Source organism: Neophocaena asiaeorientalis, unplaced genomic scaffold, assembly GCF_003031525.2.
Source record: "Neophocaena asiaeorientalis asiaeorientalis breed wild unplaced genomic scaffold, Neophocaena_asiaeorientalis_V1.1 scaffold96, whole genome shotgun sequence".
Lineage (NCBI taxonomy): Eukaryota > Metazoa > Chordata > Mammalia > Artiodactyla > Phocoenidae > Neophocaena > Neophocaena asiaeorientalis.
In genome coordinates, this window is record NW_020175831.1 from 1,003,345 (window position 1) to 1,023,332 (window position 19,988).

Genomic DNA, 19,988 nt, shown 5'->3' on the forward strand with positions numbered 1-19,988 from the left:
GGACGATGAGAGTCCCTCACGGCTGTGGGATAAAGGATTTTGAAAATGTAGAGGAATAATAGTAGCTTGGGTCATTGGGTCATGGCCTCTACCCATTGCATCGAGTAAAGGACCACTTTACAGATGAGCCAAAGTGGTGTGAAGCTGCCACTGCCACAGCTCTCAGCTCCTGCTGGGGAGGCCACCGCTCCTGCACAAAGCAGGGCACGGCTGCTGCTGCACAGTGGGCGGGACCATTCCCAGGACGTCAGTGAAGAGTCCTGAGTTGGTGACATGAACTCAGCAGAATTTCAGTTCAGTGCTGAAAACCACGACTGTACTTTTACCACCAACAGTTAACCGCGACCAGTGGTAAATATTAAACAACAAATACTAAAATAATATTCAAAATAAATATTAAAATTTCCCTGAAAAAACACTGAGGTGAAAACAGTGCTCTTAAAGGATAGACTATAAAATAACCCATTCCAGAACACTGCATTGCATTGCCTTTGGTATAAATATCATATAAACAATTCATTTGCAATTCAATTTTTTAAATTTTTTTTATTGTGGTAGAATATATCAAACATAAAATTTGCTGTTTTAATCTTTCTTAAGCATACAATTCAGTGGCATTAATTACGTTCGCAGTGTAACGCAAGCATCACCACCATCAGTTTCCAAAATGTTTTCTCCCTTGCAATTGTGAATTTAGGCATGCCGTAACGTTCTCTTTTACTTCTTTGTCCCCAGTCCATGAAACCATGGTCTGGAGATGCTAGTGAGGCAGATGACGTAGGGACACGTCTTTGTTGCTCTTTACAGAATTACGTCCCTTTTGCAGTTCTTGTTAAAAGCCTGTGACCTTTGCCAATTACAGGAGTTTTATGTGTCTGTATCAGATGATGCCCGGATGATTGCTGCCCTCAAGGAGCAACTGCCCGAGTTGGAGAAGATTGTCAAGCAAATGTAAGGAAGGGCTTGGCTTTGGGGTGTGCTTTCATCAAGTAAGTGCCTGCTGCCTCTGAATCACATCATCTTCCAGGAGGTCCTTTGCCCACCTCCCAAAAGGTGAAAGATGCTTTGTCAACAACCATACGCTATTCTGATTTGAGCAATCTGAGAGTCGGGTGAAGAGGCGCCGTCAGGCCAGATTAACAAAAGGACAGAGAGTCTGCTTAGCTGCCTTCTGTGCCGGATGGCCGCCGAGAGAGAGCCTGGGGAGCCAGAGATCCTCTCTGAGTGTCTGACTCAATAAACTCGGGTCCCTTTGGTTCAAGGCAGTGAATCCAGTAGTAAAGTGGTCAGTGGCACCTAAAGAAAGTTTGAGGAGAATTACTTACGTGGTAAATTCACTTTTGGCTGCCTGTGCTGTTGGTGGTGAATATTTGTGTCCTCTCGGTGGCAACACAGAAGGTTTTCACACGCTGTTCTTCGAGCCGTTGATTAAATACTGGCTACCGAACAGACTTTGAGATCAAGAAATTCTGGCTTTTCTCATCAGTTCGACCAGGGATCTGTCTGTGACAAAAGCTGATCTCTTAGCTGTCTCCTCTGGGCCTTGGCCTCTTAGTATTAAAATCAGAAGGCTCGTGTTGCCTCCTGAAGGGATGCTGTGGTTTCATTTTCTAATGTTAAGATTAAAGTTATATGCAAATGAAGCCATTTAAAATAATAGTACCCACAGTATCAAATAATGTGCTTTCTCTATTTCTCGTAGTTCAGAAGATGCAAAGGCTCCGCAAAAGAAGGTAAGTGGCAACGGATTAGGATTCTCTAACTGTGCCCTGTAGAATGACAGCTCTCCAGAAACATGACATTGCAATATGCTACTTTGTAAAGACAAAATATGTTTACTTCTCGACTCTGCTGCTCAGATGTGTGTCCTCTGAGTTGCAAACGTGCATTTGTCATTCATTCCTTATGACAGCTGCTGCTGTTATTATTTTTTACAGCACAAAGTTCTCTTGCAGCAGTTCAACACAGGGGATGACAGAGCCCAGAAGCGCCAGCCTATCCGTGGCTCTGATGAAGGTGAGAATGTCTTCCAACCTGTGCAGATTATTGAAAGTCAGAATAAAATCTCCCCCCTGGGAATCACCCCTTGGGCCCACAGAATAGCTTTTCTTGGCTGTCCCTGTGTACTCCAAATGGTTTGCTTGGAGGTGCCCGTTTGCATTCCAGTTATTTATGTTCTTGAACTCTGTGCCTGGAGCTGGGGCGCTTGTTCACACTCCCCTGATTCTGCCTCTCCCCCGCTGCTACCTCTCCTTGAAGGAGAGAAAGATTATCTCAGGCACCCGTTGTCAACGTGGCAGGAGGGTGGCTGGCGCTTTGCAGATGCCTCGCCGAGGTGGAGCGCCAGGGGCACCTGCAGAGCAGGGCTCCCACCCAGGGAGAGCACTCTGGCCCTGAGCAGTACCTCGTTAGCAGCCATCAGGGAGGCAGAGATGCTGGCTGTTATTGTTTGCTTGGTTAAGATTTCTCCAAAGAATCACGACCAAAATAAGATGAATGATCATGATAAAATCTTCATCTTAAGCCACAGATGACTCTTGTAATTTAGCGGTGCCCCAAACTCCAGAATTACAGGAGCTGGCATTGCCTTCAAGATCTATGTGTTCAGAGCTGAGCGTCTGGGTGCCACATAGGGGTCTGCTGAGAGCTGAGTACCACCCATGCCACCTGGCCTGGCCTCCGAGTACACAAACCAGGGAACAAGTGAGCAGCCATGTCAGCAAATGTTCATGGCCCCAGGCGGAAGCACTCCTGTTTGCAGAGGCGTTAATGTTGGCTCCCCACCACTGCGCCGGGCTGCGGGAATCTAGTAATCTGCCTACAACACAGCACTCCCGGTATTGTGAAAAAGAGGCTCACAAACAAAGGCAGACCCAGAAAATTGGCCTAAACATAATTCTCATCGCTTCGCATGACCTATGTGTGGGTTTTTCACAAATATCTGTTGTGGTTTTTGTAACTGGAGCTGGCAGTCACGGACTTTTCTTAGACCAGCGCTAAGGTAAGAAGTTTCAGAAGGGGGCAGGCGTGCATAAATGAGTACAAATAAGTACAAATCTTAAGAATGGCGAGATGGTGCACATTTTGGAGCATGTCTAAACATTTTGCATAGCTTTTGTTCTTTTAAGAACTCACAAGACCAACTTATCTTATTGTTGCTGCCTTCCCGATAGTTCTGTTTAAAGTCTATTGCACGGACCACACCTACACAACCATCCGGGTGCCGGTGGCTGCCTCGGTGAAGGAAGTCCTCAGCGCAGTTGCCGACAAACTAGGCTCTGGGGAAGGCCTGATCATCATCAAGATGAGTTCCGGAGGAGGTAACCGCCTTCTGCAAAGCAGAATATCCCATCCAAACAGAACCCTGCCAGAAGTTAGCGAGGCCCTTCCAAGCTGATCCAAAGGGACAGATAGGTGCTGTGTATGCTCCCCAAAATAACAGAAATAAAGTGGTCAGAGGCGGGCTGGGCTAGTGTCTAATATCCCCTATCCTGTAGGTAACCACTGTGAAGCAGAACAGGGTGAAATGATCTATCCGAGGCAGTTGGAACTGAGGTCTCTGGTGTGCATGTCAGCCTGGAGTTCTTTCCCTATAAACCCTAAACAAAAAAGCTTAAGGCTGTAATAACATATAATGGAAAAGAATTGAAAAACAATTTATACATGTAAATATCTGTGTCTGTATGTATTACTGAATCACTTTGCTGTATACCTGAAGTAACACAACACTGTAAATCAACCGTACTGCAATTAAAAAAAAAAAAAAAAGCTTAAGACCTTGGAGCTCTGAGAAACGTGGGCCCTAAGAGGGCACCTGGCTTTTCTAGCTAAAGGCTGTAGGTTTTCACAAGTCTGAAGTCGGAGGTGGCCATAGGCTGGTTCTTTCCAGCTGATGATGGTTTTCCTCCTTTCCCAGTAAAGAGGGCAGGAACTCAGCTCGTCAAACAAAACGAGAAGTCTTTTCCCTCGCAGGGTTACTAGACTGCTCTCTGCTTTCCTGAAATGTCGTTTATTCATTCTTCATGTCGTTTCTGGCCACTTAGTGTGGCTGTGAGAGGAGAGGAGGTGTTGGACACAGCCTGGGCCTCCAGGTTGCTCACAGGCTGGTGAGGCGGGAGACAATAAATAAATAATTATAGTCCATGCTGGCAAGAGTTTTGGAAGGGTCTGCATGCATTGCAGTGAGAGCCTGGAGGAGAGAGCCGTCAGGCTAGCTGGTCCAGTACGATTTGATAGTTATTGGAAGACCCTTCAGGATCGGGTGAGCCATCCCTGCCGTGTTTGAAGACAAATGATTCCACTGATGTAGGATTTTTAAATGCATCTTGGATTCCCAAGATATCCCCTTCCATTTCTGTTCCCGGCACACACGACCCAGGATGTCTGTCTGCCGTGATGATCCCTCTGGCACACTCACGCCATAGCTATCCCAGGTGCCTCCTTCCCTTCCTTCAGGTTTCCCCCCAAGTGTCATTGTCTCATGGAGGCCCCCTCCTTCCTTTCTCCAGTTCCCTTTCTAAAATTCCCCCTTACACGTACTTCCTAGCCTCCTTCCCTGCTATATTGTTTTCCCCTCCTCACAGCTTACTCTCTGGTACATTGGAACCATCTGCATCCCTCACTATAAGCTCTTTCTGGACTGTTTTGGGTTTTTTTTCCCTGTATTGTTTCCTTCTGTATCCTCAGTGCCTAGAGCAGTGTCCAGCATACAGTAAATGCTAAATATTTATTGTATGAATTATCTTTTAAATATAGAAGACTTAATCTAATAATGCAGTTGCCCTCCAAATTAGGGAATGAGTGATAAAACACGGTAATAAATTTTACATCTAAAGTCATGTGGGATCTCAGAAACCCCCTAAGTTTTCTAAAAGTTATCTTGTCATCTCCAGAGTGCTGGGCGTTATTACCATCTGGAAGCGTGACTTGTTTTTTAAAAAGCAGGTGCGGTTTCTGTATGCAGAACCGGGTGACTTGACCCTCGGGTATTTCCATTCCTGTGTTGCGGTCGTTTCTGACGGCATCCTGAGCGTCGTGCGCCTGCACGAATGCTGTGTCTTTTTTATTCGGTGGGTGCCTTCAGTACTGTATTTTATGCAGTCACTCTGCGTGTTCCGGTAATTCACCAAGCTGGTAATTTGTTGGTGTGATTCGGGCAGTGCAGCAAATCTCAGGTGCATTTAATAGGCAATCTCTTGCTTTTTATGTTCACAGAAAAGGTGGTGCTCAAGCCTAATGACGTTTCAGTATTTACGACGCTCACTATTAATGGACGCCTGTTTGCTTGCCCGCGAGAGAAATTCGATTCACTGGTAGGTGTGGATGGCCACCTCAGAGCAGCGTCTGCAATCAGAAAAACTTGTCTGGAGCTTAATTTTGCAGTCACGTTGAACCTAGTTGCTAAAAAATCTTGAACGCTACTTGTCTTTTTCTTTTCTGCAGTCTGTCAGGTAAGCCTCAGGTGTTCATCTGAGATGCTCTGAGCTTTAGATTTTCCTTTGTGGAAATTCGCCAAGTAACACCACTACTGGGGCATAATTCAGCTTTCAGAACTCTTTGTAGTAATTCACGTCCTTGAAGTGTCCCCGGTTTAAATGTTACTATTAAGAATCTGAATACTTAGACACCAGGATAGAAATAATGTTTTAAGACAAGACGTTGCAATTTATCCTACCCCTTAGGTGGGATGTAGAAATGCATTATGGCAGAGCCACTCTCCGGTCCAGGGAAAATGCCGTTCCCTGAAAGGGCTCTCTCCATCTTGTGTAGGAAATCTCAGAGGCCAGCCGTCTTTCCTAAGTCTCCAAAACAGTGTTCGCGGCCCCACCCAGCTCTCTGTGAGTAAAGGCTTCATCGGCCCTTGCTAATAAGTGACTGGCCCTCTCTTCTTTTTGCAGCTGGTAGGGTTCGTTTCTATTTCTCCTGTAACAGGCATAGAAGTGAGCAGCTACTAGAGTATCTTAGAGAGCCTGTGGGGCCAGTTCAGGGGATAGAGGACTAGTTTTTTCCATCTTTAGACACACCGGGCTTCTTTACCAAGAGAAGTGCAACACGGGCGCTACAGGGAAACTGCATTGCGTTTTAGGGGGAAAACTTAAATACGTAAGTGACGCGTGAATACGTTCAGTTTAATCAGATCAGACATTGTAGGTAAATCAAGATTCCCCTCCTTGGACTTTTTAGAGCTTGTTTAGCCTCATCATGATTCTGACCTTCTAGTTTGGGGAGAGCTATCTTGTGCACTGTCTCACAGCCGAGCAGATTATGCAACATCTTGAATTCACCTGGAGGGGAGCTTCACAGAAGGGGCGTTAGTTCTCCCGCCCCTCCCTCATCCGTCTGGCCCGTGAGCACCCTTGCCTCACTCAACCAACCACCAGCGTTGTGTGATCTGAGTCTGCCCCCAGTCCTTTTCGTATATTTTTCATCATCTACATTCGTGGCTTCCTGAAAAATAAAGATTTCCCAGTATTGAGGGATTGGGGGGGGGGAAATGGCGTGGATGAGTTGCACTGCTCTCTTCTGGAAGCGAAAGCCATCAAAAGCCAGTTCAGCCGGAGCCCTGCCAGAGGTGCCACACGATGTGTTCGCCACACAGCGTTCGGGCCTCTCTTGCCGGCTGGTTCTTGGCCGCGGTGTCCGATGATGCGGTGTAGAGATGGAGAGTGTGGACCATCTCCAGCTCCCTGTGGGGCACATACTAACTTTTTAAGCCTCTGTTTATTTGCACACAACCCTTCAGCCTTATACGTTCTTAGTCCTTGCTCGTCTTCCATTTTAAGGCCGGAGTAATTGCAGGGAGTTTACTTTGCAGCAAGTAGCCAGACGTGAACTTGCTTAACTTCTTCCCTGTCGGTGCTCTGCCATTCACTGGGCTGCCAGCTATGCTGTTGTTTCTAAGGAGTGGTCGAGCTGTCCCTGCCTCACAAAACTGTAGGCACGGAGCTCCGTTTCTGGCTATCTAAAGATTTCTTTGAGGACAGTCCATCTAGGAAGAGTCGTATACGGGATGCCCCTGCAGTACAGAATGTTGGCCAAACCTTTGATCCATCAACACATACTTATGAAGTGCTAGCTTCTGTGTGACACTAAACCAGTGTCCCAGAGCCTCTGCCCTTAAGACAGTTATGGTCAGATTGGGAGATGAAACTAACACAGACAGCCTGGAACAGAACAAACTGTAGTGCTGAAGTGTTGTCTGGAATTAGTAATTTATCCTAGTGGCCTAAGGGCTTGGATTCTAGAGCTTTACTTCCTTGACATTTTGAACATAAATGTCAGTACAGAGCAACTTACAATAAAACCCCACGGCACTGTAATTTCGTTCTAAATACTTTTATCCATTCGCTAGCTCCTTAGGTTTTTATTTAGGGCCTATATCATTCCAGGTGGATGATTCTGGCTCTAGGATGCTCTTGAAGATGAACCCATCATGGTCCTCGGGCCTCAGGGAGCTCACAGTATAGCGTGGGACACCAGAGTGTAATGAGTATCCAGTGTGACGAATGCCATTGCAGAGCTAGGCACAGAGGTGTGGGAGCACGAGGAAAGAGGATACTGAGGTGGCGGCTTGCTTTAGCCAGCTCTTTGTCACTGACGATCAGCACATCCTTTTTTTTTTTTTTTTCCATTTTAACACCTTTATTGGAGTATAATTGCTTTACAATGGTATGTTAGTTTCAGCTTCGCAACAAAATGAATCAGTTATACATATGTTCTCATATCTCTTCCCGCTTGCGTCTCCCTCCCTCCCACCCTCCCTAGCCCACCCCTCCAGGCGGTCACAAAGCACCAAGCTGATCTCCCTGTGCTATGCGGCTGCTTCCCACTAGCTATCTGCCTTATGTTTGGTAGTGTATATATGTCCATGCCTCTCTCTCGCTTTGTCACTGTTTACCCTTATAGTTTCCTCATCTGGACAATGGGAGGGTAACAGTGCTATTCTCCCAATCACCACCATCCAGGCTTAACAGAGAAATCAGCTCTCAGAAAGAGCAGAGAGAGAGAATCAGAGTTCTTTGCCTCTGTGTGGGCACTTTTCAGATCTGCCTGGGTAATGCAGACCCTACATAGGCTCTGCTACACTTCATCTGTAAGGAAATTTCCACAGGGCTATCTATGAGAAAATGGTCCAAGGAATTGCTTCCTATGGGGCCAGCATGTTAATTCCCCACTTCAGTTAGAGGAGCCCTCTGTGCTGCTCAGATTGCCTCTCTGGTGGTTCACGGAGGGAAGGGATCGGCCTGCCCTCTGCTTGGTGAGCCCTGTTCACTCAAAAAAAGTAGAGATTCGACAGGGGTTTCTGTTTTTCTCTCAAAAGGGATTCAGGATGATATACCAGCCTCCATGACTAAAAGAATTTAATGGCATCTTCCCTGTATTTGTTGGGTTAATTTATCCCCTCTGTGAAAAGCCATAAGACCTCAAGGGAAAGAGATAAGGAGTCAGTTAGACTGAGGAGAGAGCAAACCCAAGGAATAGAGGGCAGGTCCACAGCAGAGCACATGGGCGAGAGGGAAGGCAGAATGTGGAGAGCCAGTCTGAGCCTGAGACAGAGTTCTCGCACCAAGTATTTAAAAGCTTCCCCGACATTTCTACCTGAGACCTACCCCGCTTGAAACCATTCCCCTTATTTGCTTCCATAAGCTGCTTGCCTATCAGCTTCAGGTCGGCTCCCTAAGTTTTAAAACTTTGGAATGGTTTTTCTTCCATGCTGTCTGTGCCCTGCATAAAGCGAATCAGGAACAACAGTATTTGGCTCATACATCCGGGTCCTGTACTCATCACACTTCCCCGTACCTCTGCATTGGTGCAGCAGAGCTGGGAAGGGAACGAATTTGGAGGGGACGGTGGGGACCTCCTCTGTGCTAGGCACTGTGCTCACGTGCTACACTTAAATTATCCCCATCCAATTCCCTTAACAAGCCTGGGTACTGGGTACTGGGGCCCCAACTCATCAGGGCTAGAAACAGTCAAGAGATTAGGGAATCATCCAAGTCTATGTAATCAGAGTGGGGCTTACATTTAGCATCTGCTGCTCTCTAAAACTGACACTCACCTGGTCTGTTTCATAACCCTAACTCCCATCTGGTACTCAAAGACTTTCTAAAGCTGTTTAAGCTGTCCCTTTGGTTCCCCTGAGCTCTCTGTTCCTGCCAAGTAAGTTTCATGACGGCTTCCTCACCTTCATGCCTCTCACGCCATCCTTCAACCTATGACAGGCCATCCTGGATACTCAGGGAAAACTTTGCCATTCTAAACCCACCCGGTTTTGTCTGTTTCATCTTTTCAGGCCCATCTCTTTCGCCAAGAACCTCTTCAGGCCACACATTCATTCCAAACGCCTACTAACTCTCAAAAAGCCCGTTCATGTTTCCTCACCTGTTTCTCCGTGTATCTGTGAGTCAGGTGTTTTTTGATGCTTCTGTCCATCCCTTTATACGTGCAAATGAATGCCAGGAGCTGACTCTTTACTGGCGTGCAGTGCTGTACTTGCTGGTCAGGGCTGACTCCTTTTTTAAACTGCCAACTTGCAAATGCCCGGAATGCAGTGGCCATTCATAGACTGTCAAGGTTATAGGTGATGATTATAATGATGATAGAATGGGAACGATATTAGTACTTTCAACATAAATATTGAATATCCAAATATGTTTAGCATCATATTGGGGAAATTATCTTTTAATTCGTGTGACTTTTGTAACTTTAAACACATTATTATAGATCAATAGGTATTAATATAGTATACGTAAGTTTCTAATATATACAAACCATTCACCTTATTAAGGAAAAGCACTATAACTCATTTCCCGTAAAATAAAAATGAGATAAGTTGGATGGAAAGTCTTGACCAATGGTCTTCCAGAAAGTAGCAGAGTTTAGTTTTCTGATGCCTAGCCCAAAACACCATGACCATGTGACTGTCATTCCTAGCTCAGCATCTCTCAGAAAGTGGAGCAACTGGACATCATATATAATCACATGTAATCACATAGCCCTCTGTCACCTAGTACCCCAGGCAGTGTGTTATGAGAAATGGAGATGCGGCAACTTTACCACTGTTACCAGCCCCTGCAATAGTAAGTAGCACTGTAGCTAAACATCCAAAACCACCATGCCAGCACCTGCTTTGGAATGGCTTCAGTGGGAAATAGGAGAAGAAAGTCCTTAAGAACTGCTTACATGTTTGCCAGGGAAAAGGAATCACTCCCTGGGAGCTCCCAGGTCCATGCAGAAGAGAACTTCCATGGGTCAGTCTTCACGGAATCTTATTTGCCATGGTCCACATTTTTCAGTCAGTGGAATTGATTAGTCATGATGATTACTATAAAAATGGCACAGAAGCAAGTGAGCATTAAGAGCAAAGGCATCTTTCTCCTCGGGGTAAAATCAGTTTCAAGATATTCCTGAAGGCCTCTCCAGAATCCTTTTCCCTCAAAGCCCTGACAGCACTCAGCGTGTCTGTTTTGAGATTCCGATACATTTTTGCATTATTATTCATAGACTCCCTTGCCAGAGCAGGAGGGCCCAACTGTTGGAACAATGGGAACTTTTGAATTGATGAGCTCCAAAGATTTGGCATACCAGATGACAGTTTATGATTGGGACCTCTTCAGCTGTGTGCATGAGGTAAGGTGCTCCATTTAGAGCATTCATTCGTAGGTATCGTGGCAATTCGGGATGCAGCCTGTAAACGTTAATACGTGCTGCAGTGTGTGGAAGCCACGCGAGGGTTTTTTAAAATCATTGGGTACATTAATAAAGGCTGTTATAAAGCCTTTCAGTGTTAAAGAAAAATCTTTATGATTTACAGTGAGCTCTGTCTTCCTGTGTATATTAAGCCAGTGGCACCTAGTTTACAGTTAACAGATTGAATAAGCCTCATTGAGCCATTAAGATCTTCAAGTTGAAGTTCAAGTTGAATCCTGGTCAGTGACTGTATTCACATTTGCTGACCAGTATCAATTTGTCACGTCAAATGGAGGAGCCAAGTTGGCGTTTTGATTTAAAAACAAAGACATGACGTTGTTTTCCTTTCTTCTAGCTGGAGCTAATCTATCACACATTTGGAAGGCATCATTTTAAAAAGACCACAGCAAACTTGGATTTGTTCCTCAGGAGGTTTAATGAAATTCAGTTTTGGGTTGTCACTGAGATTTGCCTTTGCTCCCAGCCTAGCAAGCGTGTTCAGCTCTTAAAAAAATTCATTAAGATCGCGGCCCAGTAAGTATCATCCACTTGGAGAGAGAAAAACGTTTGCGCTGTGTTTTCATTTTGTCCCCTTAGATTACACCTTAAAAAGAAAAGTGAGATATAAAATCTCCTTCTGTACCAGGACCAACCAGAGGGGCGTTAAGAATCACTGAACTCTTGCGAAAGATGTGTTTTGTCTAGCTTTTGTAATACTTGACACCAATATATAAATTAACATCCTGCAGCACTGATGCTCGAGTGAAAATCGTGACCTCTTTTTGCTCCGTACTACTTGGACTTCGTGCCTCCTTCCGCATAAACGACTCCTTCAGCAAAGTTCTGCACAAAATTCTGTTGGAAAGGCTGGGCGAGTCCAGGTCTAACTCGACACGTTCTTGCCAGTAGAGGGCAGTGGGGACATGCACGTACAACCATGCATCCGACTCAGCTGGGATAAAATCCATAAAATGCATAAAGGCGAGCTAACCTGGTCCATGAAACCATCTCCATAAACATCAGAAAAAGCAAGCATCTTATAAATATTCTATTTAACAGCACTTCATGGGAAACAATTTATTTACTGCAGGCGCCAGTTAGATTTCTCCCTGAAATGAATTTAATCTTCTCCTGCTATTTAGATATGCCTGACAGCCTCCTGTTTACTTCCTTGTTTTTGGTATCACCACAGTGCTAAAAATAAAATGCTAAATGCGGCTGTGGCTGTGGCTGGGAGACTTCTTTCTTTTCTCAACCCAGGGAGCTCTAGCACGGGAAGGTGGGGAGCACAAGTGACCCCAGCTGGGCAGTTTTCTTGAGCCAAAGAGTTTAGATCCCATACAGAGTCTGATTTCCAGAGCTAAACAAAGAAGCAAACGCTGCTTGACGTTTTACACATGTCAGCTTGCCAAATGCCTTGAATTATTTTGCCAAAATTTGGGAGTTCAACGGGATATCCAGATCTCTTGGATTCAAATGCTGGTATCTCTTAATTTGGAAAAACTGCCTTTTGAAAGAAAGATTTGGTAAAATGTTGCTTATGAATTTCTGGTTCAGAGTGTAGCCACTTTCCCCCGGAGCCTGAATAGGCTTATCGCGGGGAACAAATGCCTCCGTTTACTTGGAAGGAGATGACTGGAAACTGTGACAGCATGTGCTTCCCTGCTAGCAGGAGCACATTCTCTCCTCACCTTAGCCTGGCAGTGCTGAGTGCAACAAGGGAGGAGAGGGGAGGTCTGCACACAGACGTGGAGACCAGAAAACCTTTGGGGGCCTTATCCTGCTATTTCACAGGGCAACACAGGAGAGCCTTTCAGAAACTCAGGAATTATTTTTTTTTAATGTCTTTGCCTTTCTTATCTCTCTTCCTTCTGATTATGGGTGGATTTGGCCTTCGGAATAAATTGGTTTATGTCATTTAACCTGCGCCGTCCTACACAGTAGAACTCTTCACACAACCCAGCTGGAGAATATTGCAGACTCAGAAACCAAGATCTACACGCATGAGATCTTAAACCTAGTGGCAGTTGGCATGTTTTACGTGGTATTTTTAGAGAACGTCAGTGTATTCTATTGAAGCTCTTTGACCTGCCCAGAACTTCGTGAAGTTGGGGGTCCAGATGTTATCCTCGCCTTTTACAGGTGAGGAGACTGAGGCAGAGAGAAATTTCGTGACTTACCTAAGGTGATAAAGTTAGTTGGTAACCAGAGCAGTGAGCAGACAGGCAGCCCTGCAGTCCTGCGTGTGCTTTCATGATCGCACAGATAGGACAAAGGCAAACATGTCCATGACCAGCCTCGCTGCCTGCAGTCCAGGGACTCTGAAGTTGCTCTCAGCCCCTGACCTGAGAGCCACCGCCCCCGGCCCATAGAAGGCCCCGCCTGCTTCCTCAGCGGTGCATGAGACACACCATATCTTCTCTAAATCTGTTTTCCCATTTCCATTTATGAATCACTCTGCAAGGAGTACACAGGCAGCAAATGCAACAATTAGCCTTTTGCAAAAATGCTAATCCAAAGAAGATTTAATTATGATGTAGTCAACTTAGATAACCATATTGATTTGTGGTAAATGATTTGTGCTCCTTGCAAAATGAATCCTTCTTTCCCTTTGCAAGGAGCTGGTATAAAGAAATCGAAGATTCCTTTTTTTTTTTCTTCATTTTTTAAGTTAAACCAAGTACCTGGGCTAAATATTGCATTCTAATAAGAACCTTTGGTGTTGTTCCACAATATTCTTCCCAAATATGTATTCATAAAAGCTACTAATGGCATAAGTACAGATTCAAAATGATCAGCTTCATTGACATTGGTAAAACAAAGTAAGGTCATTTTTTGGTCAGTTGTTTAGGTTATTAGCTACATAGGGATCATGATTTGTAAGTTGACATTTTTCAACAAATTAGAAGCATTTGCATGGCAGGTAGAAGCCCTGACGGCTGCAGCAGTGTGATTTTCCTTAGTTCCCTCTCATGCTGCCAGAGCCTGAGGTGTCCGGCTTCAGCCTGAAAGTCTGGAAGTCTCCAAGGACATTTTGCTTTCTCTCCTCCTAGCCCGTGAGATGTTTCCCTCCAGGTCCAACAAGGCTTTTAGCAAGCTCTGGGATTACAATAGCAATCCCTAGGGCAGGTGTCTTGAACTTCCTCCTCAAAACCTGAACCTAGATGGCCCAAACCATCACCTTCCTAAAATTACAGTGAGAAATCAAACAGCAGAACACGGTCACCCAAGTGGAACTTACACAGAGCATTAAATCTGTCATGGCCTGCTCTCATAAAGGAGTCCTGCCGAATATTAATGACCATCAGAAAATAGAACTCTAATTTTTTTTTTATCTCACTCAAAAGTGGCATTTTACTCCAGTATGTGCCTCTTGTGTTTCAGCTGTAAGGAGTACAAGAATCTGAATTCCTTTTTTGCCATCGTCATGGGACTAAGCAATGTTGCTGTGAGCCGCTTGGCACTAACATGGGAGGTAAGCTTCAGCTGAGATCCAGCTGCGAATTTGCCTGAAGAGTCAAAACACAGGCTCACCAGTGAGTCTTTTTTTTTATAGAAATATCACGCATGCTTGTACGACAGTGGGAAAGGTGGGGCACTTTGAGGGAGGTGACCTGTCTCCTTTTGCCTCAGAGTGTGAATTTTAAAAGGCATTGGCCTTTTGTAGCGGGGGGAGGGGATGGAGGGGGTCTCAGCTTCCTGGACTATACAATGTAAATAATAATAAGTCTAGTTCCTAGGTATAGCATTTCTTGGATTACTTCATCTTGTTCATAGATCCTATTGTTCTCTGAAATGTCTGCTGCTTGCTTTTTAAATAAGCCTTATCTGTAATTAAGAGAGGACAGAAGATCCATTTTTATCCCAGTAGTCATTTTGCTCCTGGGAGAATTAACCAGAAGGCCAACTGTTTGGCCCAGCTGAGTGCCAAGCATCTCCCTAACTACCTAGCAGACCTCTCTGTGTATGGAGGAGGCTAGAATTCGGTTTGGTGCAAAAGTTATGCAGGTGTGTTGTGAATTTCTGTAGCAAATACGATTAATGGTTTGTTGATAGTTGGTTATTTGTGCTAGGGAACAGCTTCACTTTTCATTAGCTAAGTACTCAAAATATGCCTGACCCCTTACATGCGGTACGTAGTCAAAGAAATATTAATCTCTAATGGAACATACACACGAAAATAGACTCTTTCTAAAAATAAAAAGGTACGTGTAAGTGGGACACGAAAAGAGAGCAAGGAGTAGGTAACACAGGTCTTAATCTGCAATGCTGCTGTAAAAAGGCACCAAAGGCAGCTGTTGGCATCTCTACATGCTTTCCTTGAAACATTTTCTTCCCTACTTCCCTCTTGAAACTGTTTTCTTTCTCTGTTCCTCCTCAATGTTTCCACTGTTTATAGGACAGGTCCTCACAGGTCCTTCTGTCTTGGGTTTCTCTGAAAATTCCCAGCAGATGCTGCACTCAGCAGCTCATCCCCTGAATATAGGAATGAGGGAATTGGCAAGGCCTGCATGCCATTTGGCTGGGTCATCTTCCAGCTAGTAAAAAAAAGTTAGTCCTGCCAATAAATGTAAGCAGTGAAGCCAGGGTGCAAGCCTCCCCTTCTTGTAGCCCACAGCTCTTTGGAGATCTAGGGTTCCCTCTCAGAGAGTCTGCTTTCCCCAACTTGTTTCCAGCTTTTCACTCTCTCACGGAGTCCAGATGATTTGGCTGGGAAAATCAAAGAAGCCTCATGGGGTCCGGGAAGGCCAGATATAAGTGCACATACCAGCAGCTAGACATTAAGGCCGTAGCATGGGGGAAACACTCTCAGAATCCCCTTTCCTGGTCTAAAGAGAGAAATAGGAGGCTGCTTGGGGGGCGGGGGGGACAGGCAGCAAGGGGAGAGAGTTTATTGGCCAGTCCTTCATTCCACGGGGAGAGGAAGGAGCACAGCAGCCTGTGAGCTTGTGTTTCCATCCTTGCGTATTGCTGGAAAGAGGAGAGTCACCTTTCATCATTCGTAAGCCTTTATCTCTTAAGGTGAGATGTAATTGGATCATTCTGTAGGAAGAACTTTCATTCTTGAGCATCTTTGATTTGGGTTTATCTGCCTGGACTTGCCAAGACCCTCCCACATGCTTCCCACACAACAGCACGATGGCAGCAGGAGCAAAGTGGGAAATAGTGCCTGCCCTCTGGGAACTAGAAAACACGCGTGAGAGAGTCGATGAACAAAACAGAAAACAGAGTGAAGCCACGCGGCAAAGGGAATGGTCCAGCATAGAGGGGAAAGACGCCTCTGAGATAAAGCCAGTGGGAGTAAGAACCCAGAGCCGAGTTTCTCGGCCTCAGTGGTGTTGACACTTCAGGCAGGATCATTCTTCTTTGTTGTAAGGGGGTGGGGGTGATGTCCTGGCCATGTAGGAGGCTTAGCAGCACCCCTGGCCTCAATCTACTGTATACCAGCAGCGCCTCTCCCTCCATCCACCCCAGCTGTGACAACAGGAAAGGTCTGTAGACATCACCAAATATCCCTGGGTGTGGGTACAAAATTGCCCCCAGTTGAGAACCCCTGCTCCGAAAGCATGGGATGTGGATAGGTAATAGTATTAAGACCCACATGTTTTATTACCATATGCACTCTGGCTTTTGACCCAAAAGTCAGCTAAGCACAGAAAGAGAACTAGAGTGATAGATCTAACCAAAAATGTCGTTCGCGGGGCTTCCCTGGTGGCGCAGTGGTTGAGAGTCCGCCTGCCGATGCAGGGGACATGGGTTCGTGCCCTGATCCGGGAAGATCCCACATGCTGCGGAGCGGCTGGGCCCGTGAGCCATGGCCGCTGAGCCTGTGCGTCCAGAGCCTCTGGTCCGCAACGGGAGAGGCCACAACAGGGAGAGGCCTGCATACCGCAAAAAAAAAAAAAAAAAAAGTCATTCGCTCCTAATTTTGTAAATTGTCTGTGTTCACGGAAAGTTATCGCCTAGCATGGTGATTTGGACACTCCGTGGAGCATGAGACCCTTGTATCCCTTGATGCCCATTCCAGCCTTCATCACTTTGAACCTTTCTGCCTAAACAAGGATATCAGGTTTCCCTGAAACCCAACTTGAAAAGAGGCACTAGGACAATGAGTTTAGACATTATAAGGAGACTAGTTCCTAGAAACAAAATAAGATGGTTTACAGTGTTTAAATGGGAATATGACAAACCCATTCAGAGAAGAGAGAAAAAGAAGAGAGAGGAGCTTTTGGGTGGATTGCAGAGGCCTGATGGGGTGAGTCAGTTGTTGATGGTAGACTTCACTGCGTGAAGCAGAGCTGAGTGGGGAATTCAAGGCCCAGCACTTGGTCAGCGCTTCCACGGTCTCGGGATGGGGAACATCACGCTGCTATGTCTTGGTGTGACCCTGTTAGAAAAGTTCAGCTTTACTGTAAGCTCAGGACCTAAGCAAAGTGAGAACCAATAGATTGAAAGATGATTCATCATTGACCTACGGTGTGAATGTGTGATATTGAATCATAGGCCAAAATATAACCATGAGAAATGACTAAATTGATAGAACTATCTATTTTTGAATTATAGTAAGGCAGAGAAATCCTGTGGGAGAAATGCTTGTGTAGGAAAGCATAGCGCATATGATAGAGGCAACAGGAAAGGAGGCAGGAGATGTGAATTACAGAGGCTCTGACCATCATCAGCTGTGTGACTTTGGCATGTCATTTAATCTATGAGGTTTAATTTCTTCCGTCTATAAAACACAGGTTTAATCTAGTCAATTAAACATGTATTGAGCTCTTCCGTCTATAAAACACAGGTTTAATCTAGTCAATTAAACATGTATTGAGCACTTTACTCTGTACCTGACGCTCTTTTAGGCCCTCAGTATATAGCAATAAACGAAACTGATAAAAATCCCTGTTCTCTTGTAGCTTTACGTCGTAGAGGAGGAGGAGGGTTGAACCTAGGTAGTTTCTAAAACTGTTAATCCTAATATTCCCTGGTCTAACTTCCTAATTGTGGGAATGCGAGAGTTTAAAACAGTGGAGGGTTAATGCCAAACCACTTGTAGTCTGGGAATGCAGCCCTCTTTATGAATAACCCATTTCAGAAAACATTATAAAAGCAGTTAAGACCAAAGCATCCATAGTTAGTTTGGGTTCAACTAGGTTAAGACTTTTGAAAGATGAGTTCTCTAAGATTATCCTCAAATGACAAGACAGATTACAGTCTGGCCTGCCTTAGAGATGTTTGATTAAGAGCCAAAAGTGATAATTTCCCCTAGAAACGGTAACACGATACGTATCTAGATGTTGAATCTGACTTACGAGTGTGGCATTTTCATTTCCTTAACAGAAACTGCCAAGCAAGTTCAAGAAGTTCTATGCGGAGTTTGAAAGTTTAATGGTAAGTGACAGTGGCTCCTTTTTTCTGTTCACGGTCTGCATTAATCCAATTTCCGATTAGCTGAATTGAAGTTCTCATTTCAGAAATTTTGTCCTTGTATGACTTTAAGAAGTTTATGATCCCATTTTAGTGCTGCTAAAACAAGCATGTCCGACTAATGAATGGCACCCTCAGGTACTAACTTAAACAGGACTTATGTCCCACATAAGGTCAATTTGTGTAACTAAGAAAAGCAGTGTAATGGGGATCCTTTCCACCTAGCACAGGTTGGCTAAGGACTGGAAGCTGCATTTTCCTCGGCTTGCCAAAATTATTTTTCCCCATGGGCTGGGAGGTGTTACCGGACAGAAAAGGCGTGAGTGGGACTTGGCAGGAATGAGCGAGGGTTTCAGAGAAGGCAAGTCGGGACTGGCTATGCAAGGCAGGTAGGAGGGTGAGCTGGGCTCCCAGGAAGGAGGCTGTGCTTCAGGAGAAGGGGACTCTCGCAGCTGGAGGGTTGTTTTACATTTCAAATGGGCTCTCAACGGGAATCTCTCCCCTGGACCCTAGAGGCATATCTCCCGGTCAACGAAAAAAGGAAACAAAAAGGAAATTATTTTCAGGTGATACAGGAAGTTGTTTTAAAACAAAAATCAGTTTAACTGAAGCCACCTTTCTTTTGTAGCTACACTCGATTCAAAACTCCCCGACTGGGAAATGACAAGGCTGGGTGTGTTGGGAGGTAGAGGGGGTGGTGCACGTGTCACTAGTCATTAACCAGGATCTCTTTGTTTCTCTAAAGGATCCTTCAAGAAACCACAGAGCCTACAGGCTGACGGTAGCCAAGCTGGACCCTCCTCTCATCCCCTTCATGCCTTTGCTCATTAAAGGTAATTCCAAGGAAATGCACAGGCCGAGTCAGTGGTGAGTGTGTGGGGAAGAAAATGAACAGGGGCCTAATCAGATTGACCTCCTTGGGAAGAATGATGCCATCTTTCCACCTTCCTCATCATCTCCTCTCAGCCCTGACTTTTCTGAAAGGGTTGGAAAGATTATTGGAGGAGCAGGGATCTGTGCGTGGTTTGAAAGACTTGATAGTGCAACAGAGGGTCAGTTTGGAGATTTTACTAAGCTCAGGGAAAGTGCTTTAGAAACGTAAACGTAAACACCTAACATAAAAGGAACTGTTATCGGCTTTTTTCAACTGCAGTGTCATGCAAATCCTCCAGCATAATCTAATGGTGCTCTTCTGGTTTGTTAGTATGACATATTTCTGTTAGTGATTCGAATGTGACTTTTATTTCTTTGCAGATATGACATTTACTCATGAGGGGAACAAGACATTCATTGACAATCTAGTAAACTTTGAAAAAATGGTACGTATGGTATTATAACCTTAACCATGATGTTTTTTAAAAAATAAAATTTGCATTTGTACTAATAAAGGAAATAATTTCCATATATGCTGCCATGTTAAAAAGCTAGTTACACATAAAGGAGCTGTGAAATATTCAGTTCAAATTGGCTACCTCTTTTAGTCTGTCAGTTCCTCTTTTGTGAAATTGAATAGTATTTGTGCCGCGGCTCACAGCAGCGGCTAGCTTTTATGCTGCGTGCTTCGTCCTTAGCTGCCTGTTGCTAAAATGCACGAATGTTCCAGAGTGACTTCCGTGTTGTTGCCTTGTTGTAAGGTTGGTGGAGCTAGACTGCCCCAGGATGCCTTTGAAATGTTTATCTGCTGAGGCTGACTTCAGTGCGTGTAGGTAAAAGGCAACCCCACAGAGGACCTTTATTAGAGTGTGCACTGCTTATTCCGGTAAAGTTCACCCAAGTTCAGAGTGGGAACTTGAAAGTCTTCATAACCAAAAACAAAATTTTTAAGTTAACAGTTGTGTGGAACTGGCACACAGTCACTATTTTCCATCCTGCCCCCC

General features: G+C 45.0%; 1 protein-coding gene across 1 annotated transcript in view; it reads left to right on the top strand.

The window, feature by feature from the left end:
* RAPGEF4 (Rap guanine nucleotide exchange factor 4) overlaps window positions 1-19,988 on the top strand; it is a 253,176-nt gene that overhangs the window by 217,896 nt on the left and 15,292 nt on the right. The window contains exons 18-28 of the mRNA XM_024732858.1: window positions 863-951; window positions 1,703-1,733; window positions 1,938-2,016; window positions 3,174-3,320; window positions 5,215-5,312; window positions 10,504-10,629; window positions 11,045-11,223; window positions 14,074-14,164; window positions 18,025-18,075; window positions 18,857-18,944; window positions 19,366-19,430. Coding sequence (XP_024588626.1) covers window positions 863-951; window positions 1,703-1,733; window positions 1,938-2,016; window positions 3,174-3,320; window positions 5,215-5,312; window positions 10,504-10,629; window positions 11,045-11,223; window positions 14,074-14,164; window positions 18,025-18,075; window positions 18,857-18,944; window positions 19,366-19,430 — 1,044 coding nt within the window. The remainder of the gene's footprint in view (window positions 1-862; window positions 952-1,702; window positions 1,734-1,937; window positions 2,017-3,173; window positions 3,321-5,214; window positions 5,313-10,503; window positions 10,630-11,044; window positions 11,224-14,073; window positions 14,165-18,024; window positions 18,076-18,856; window positions 18,945-19,365; window positions 19,431-19,988) is intronic.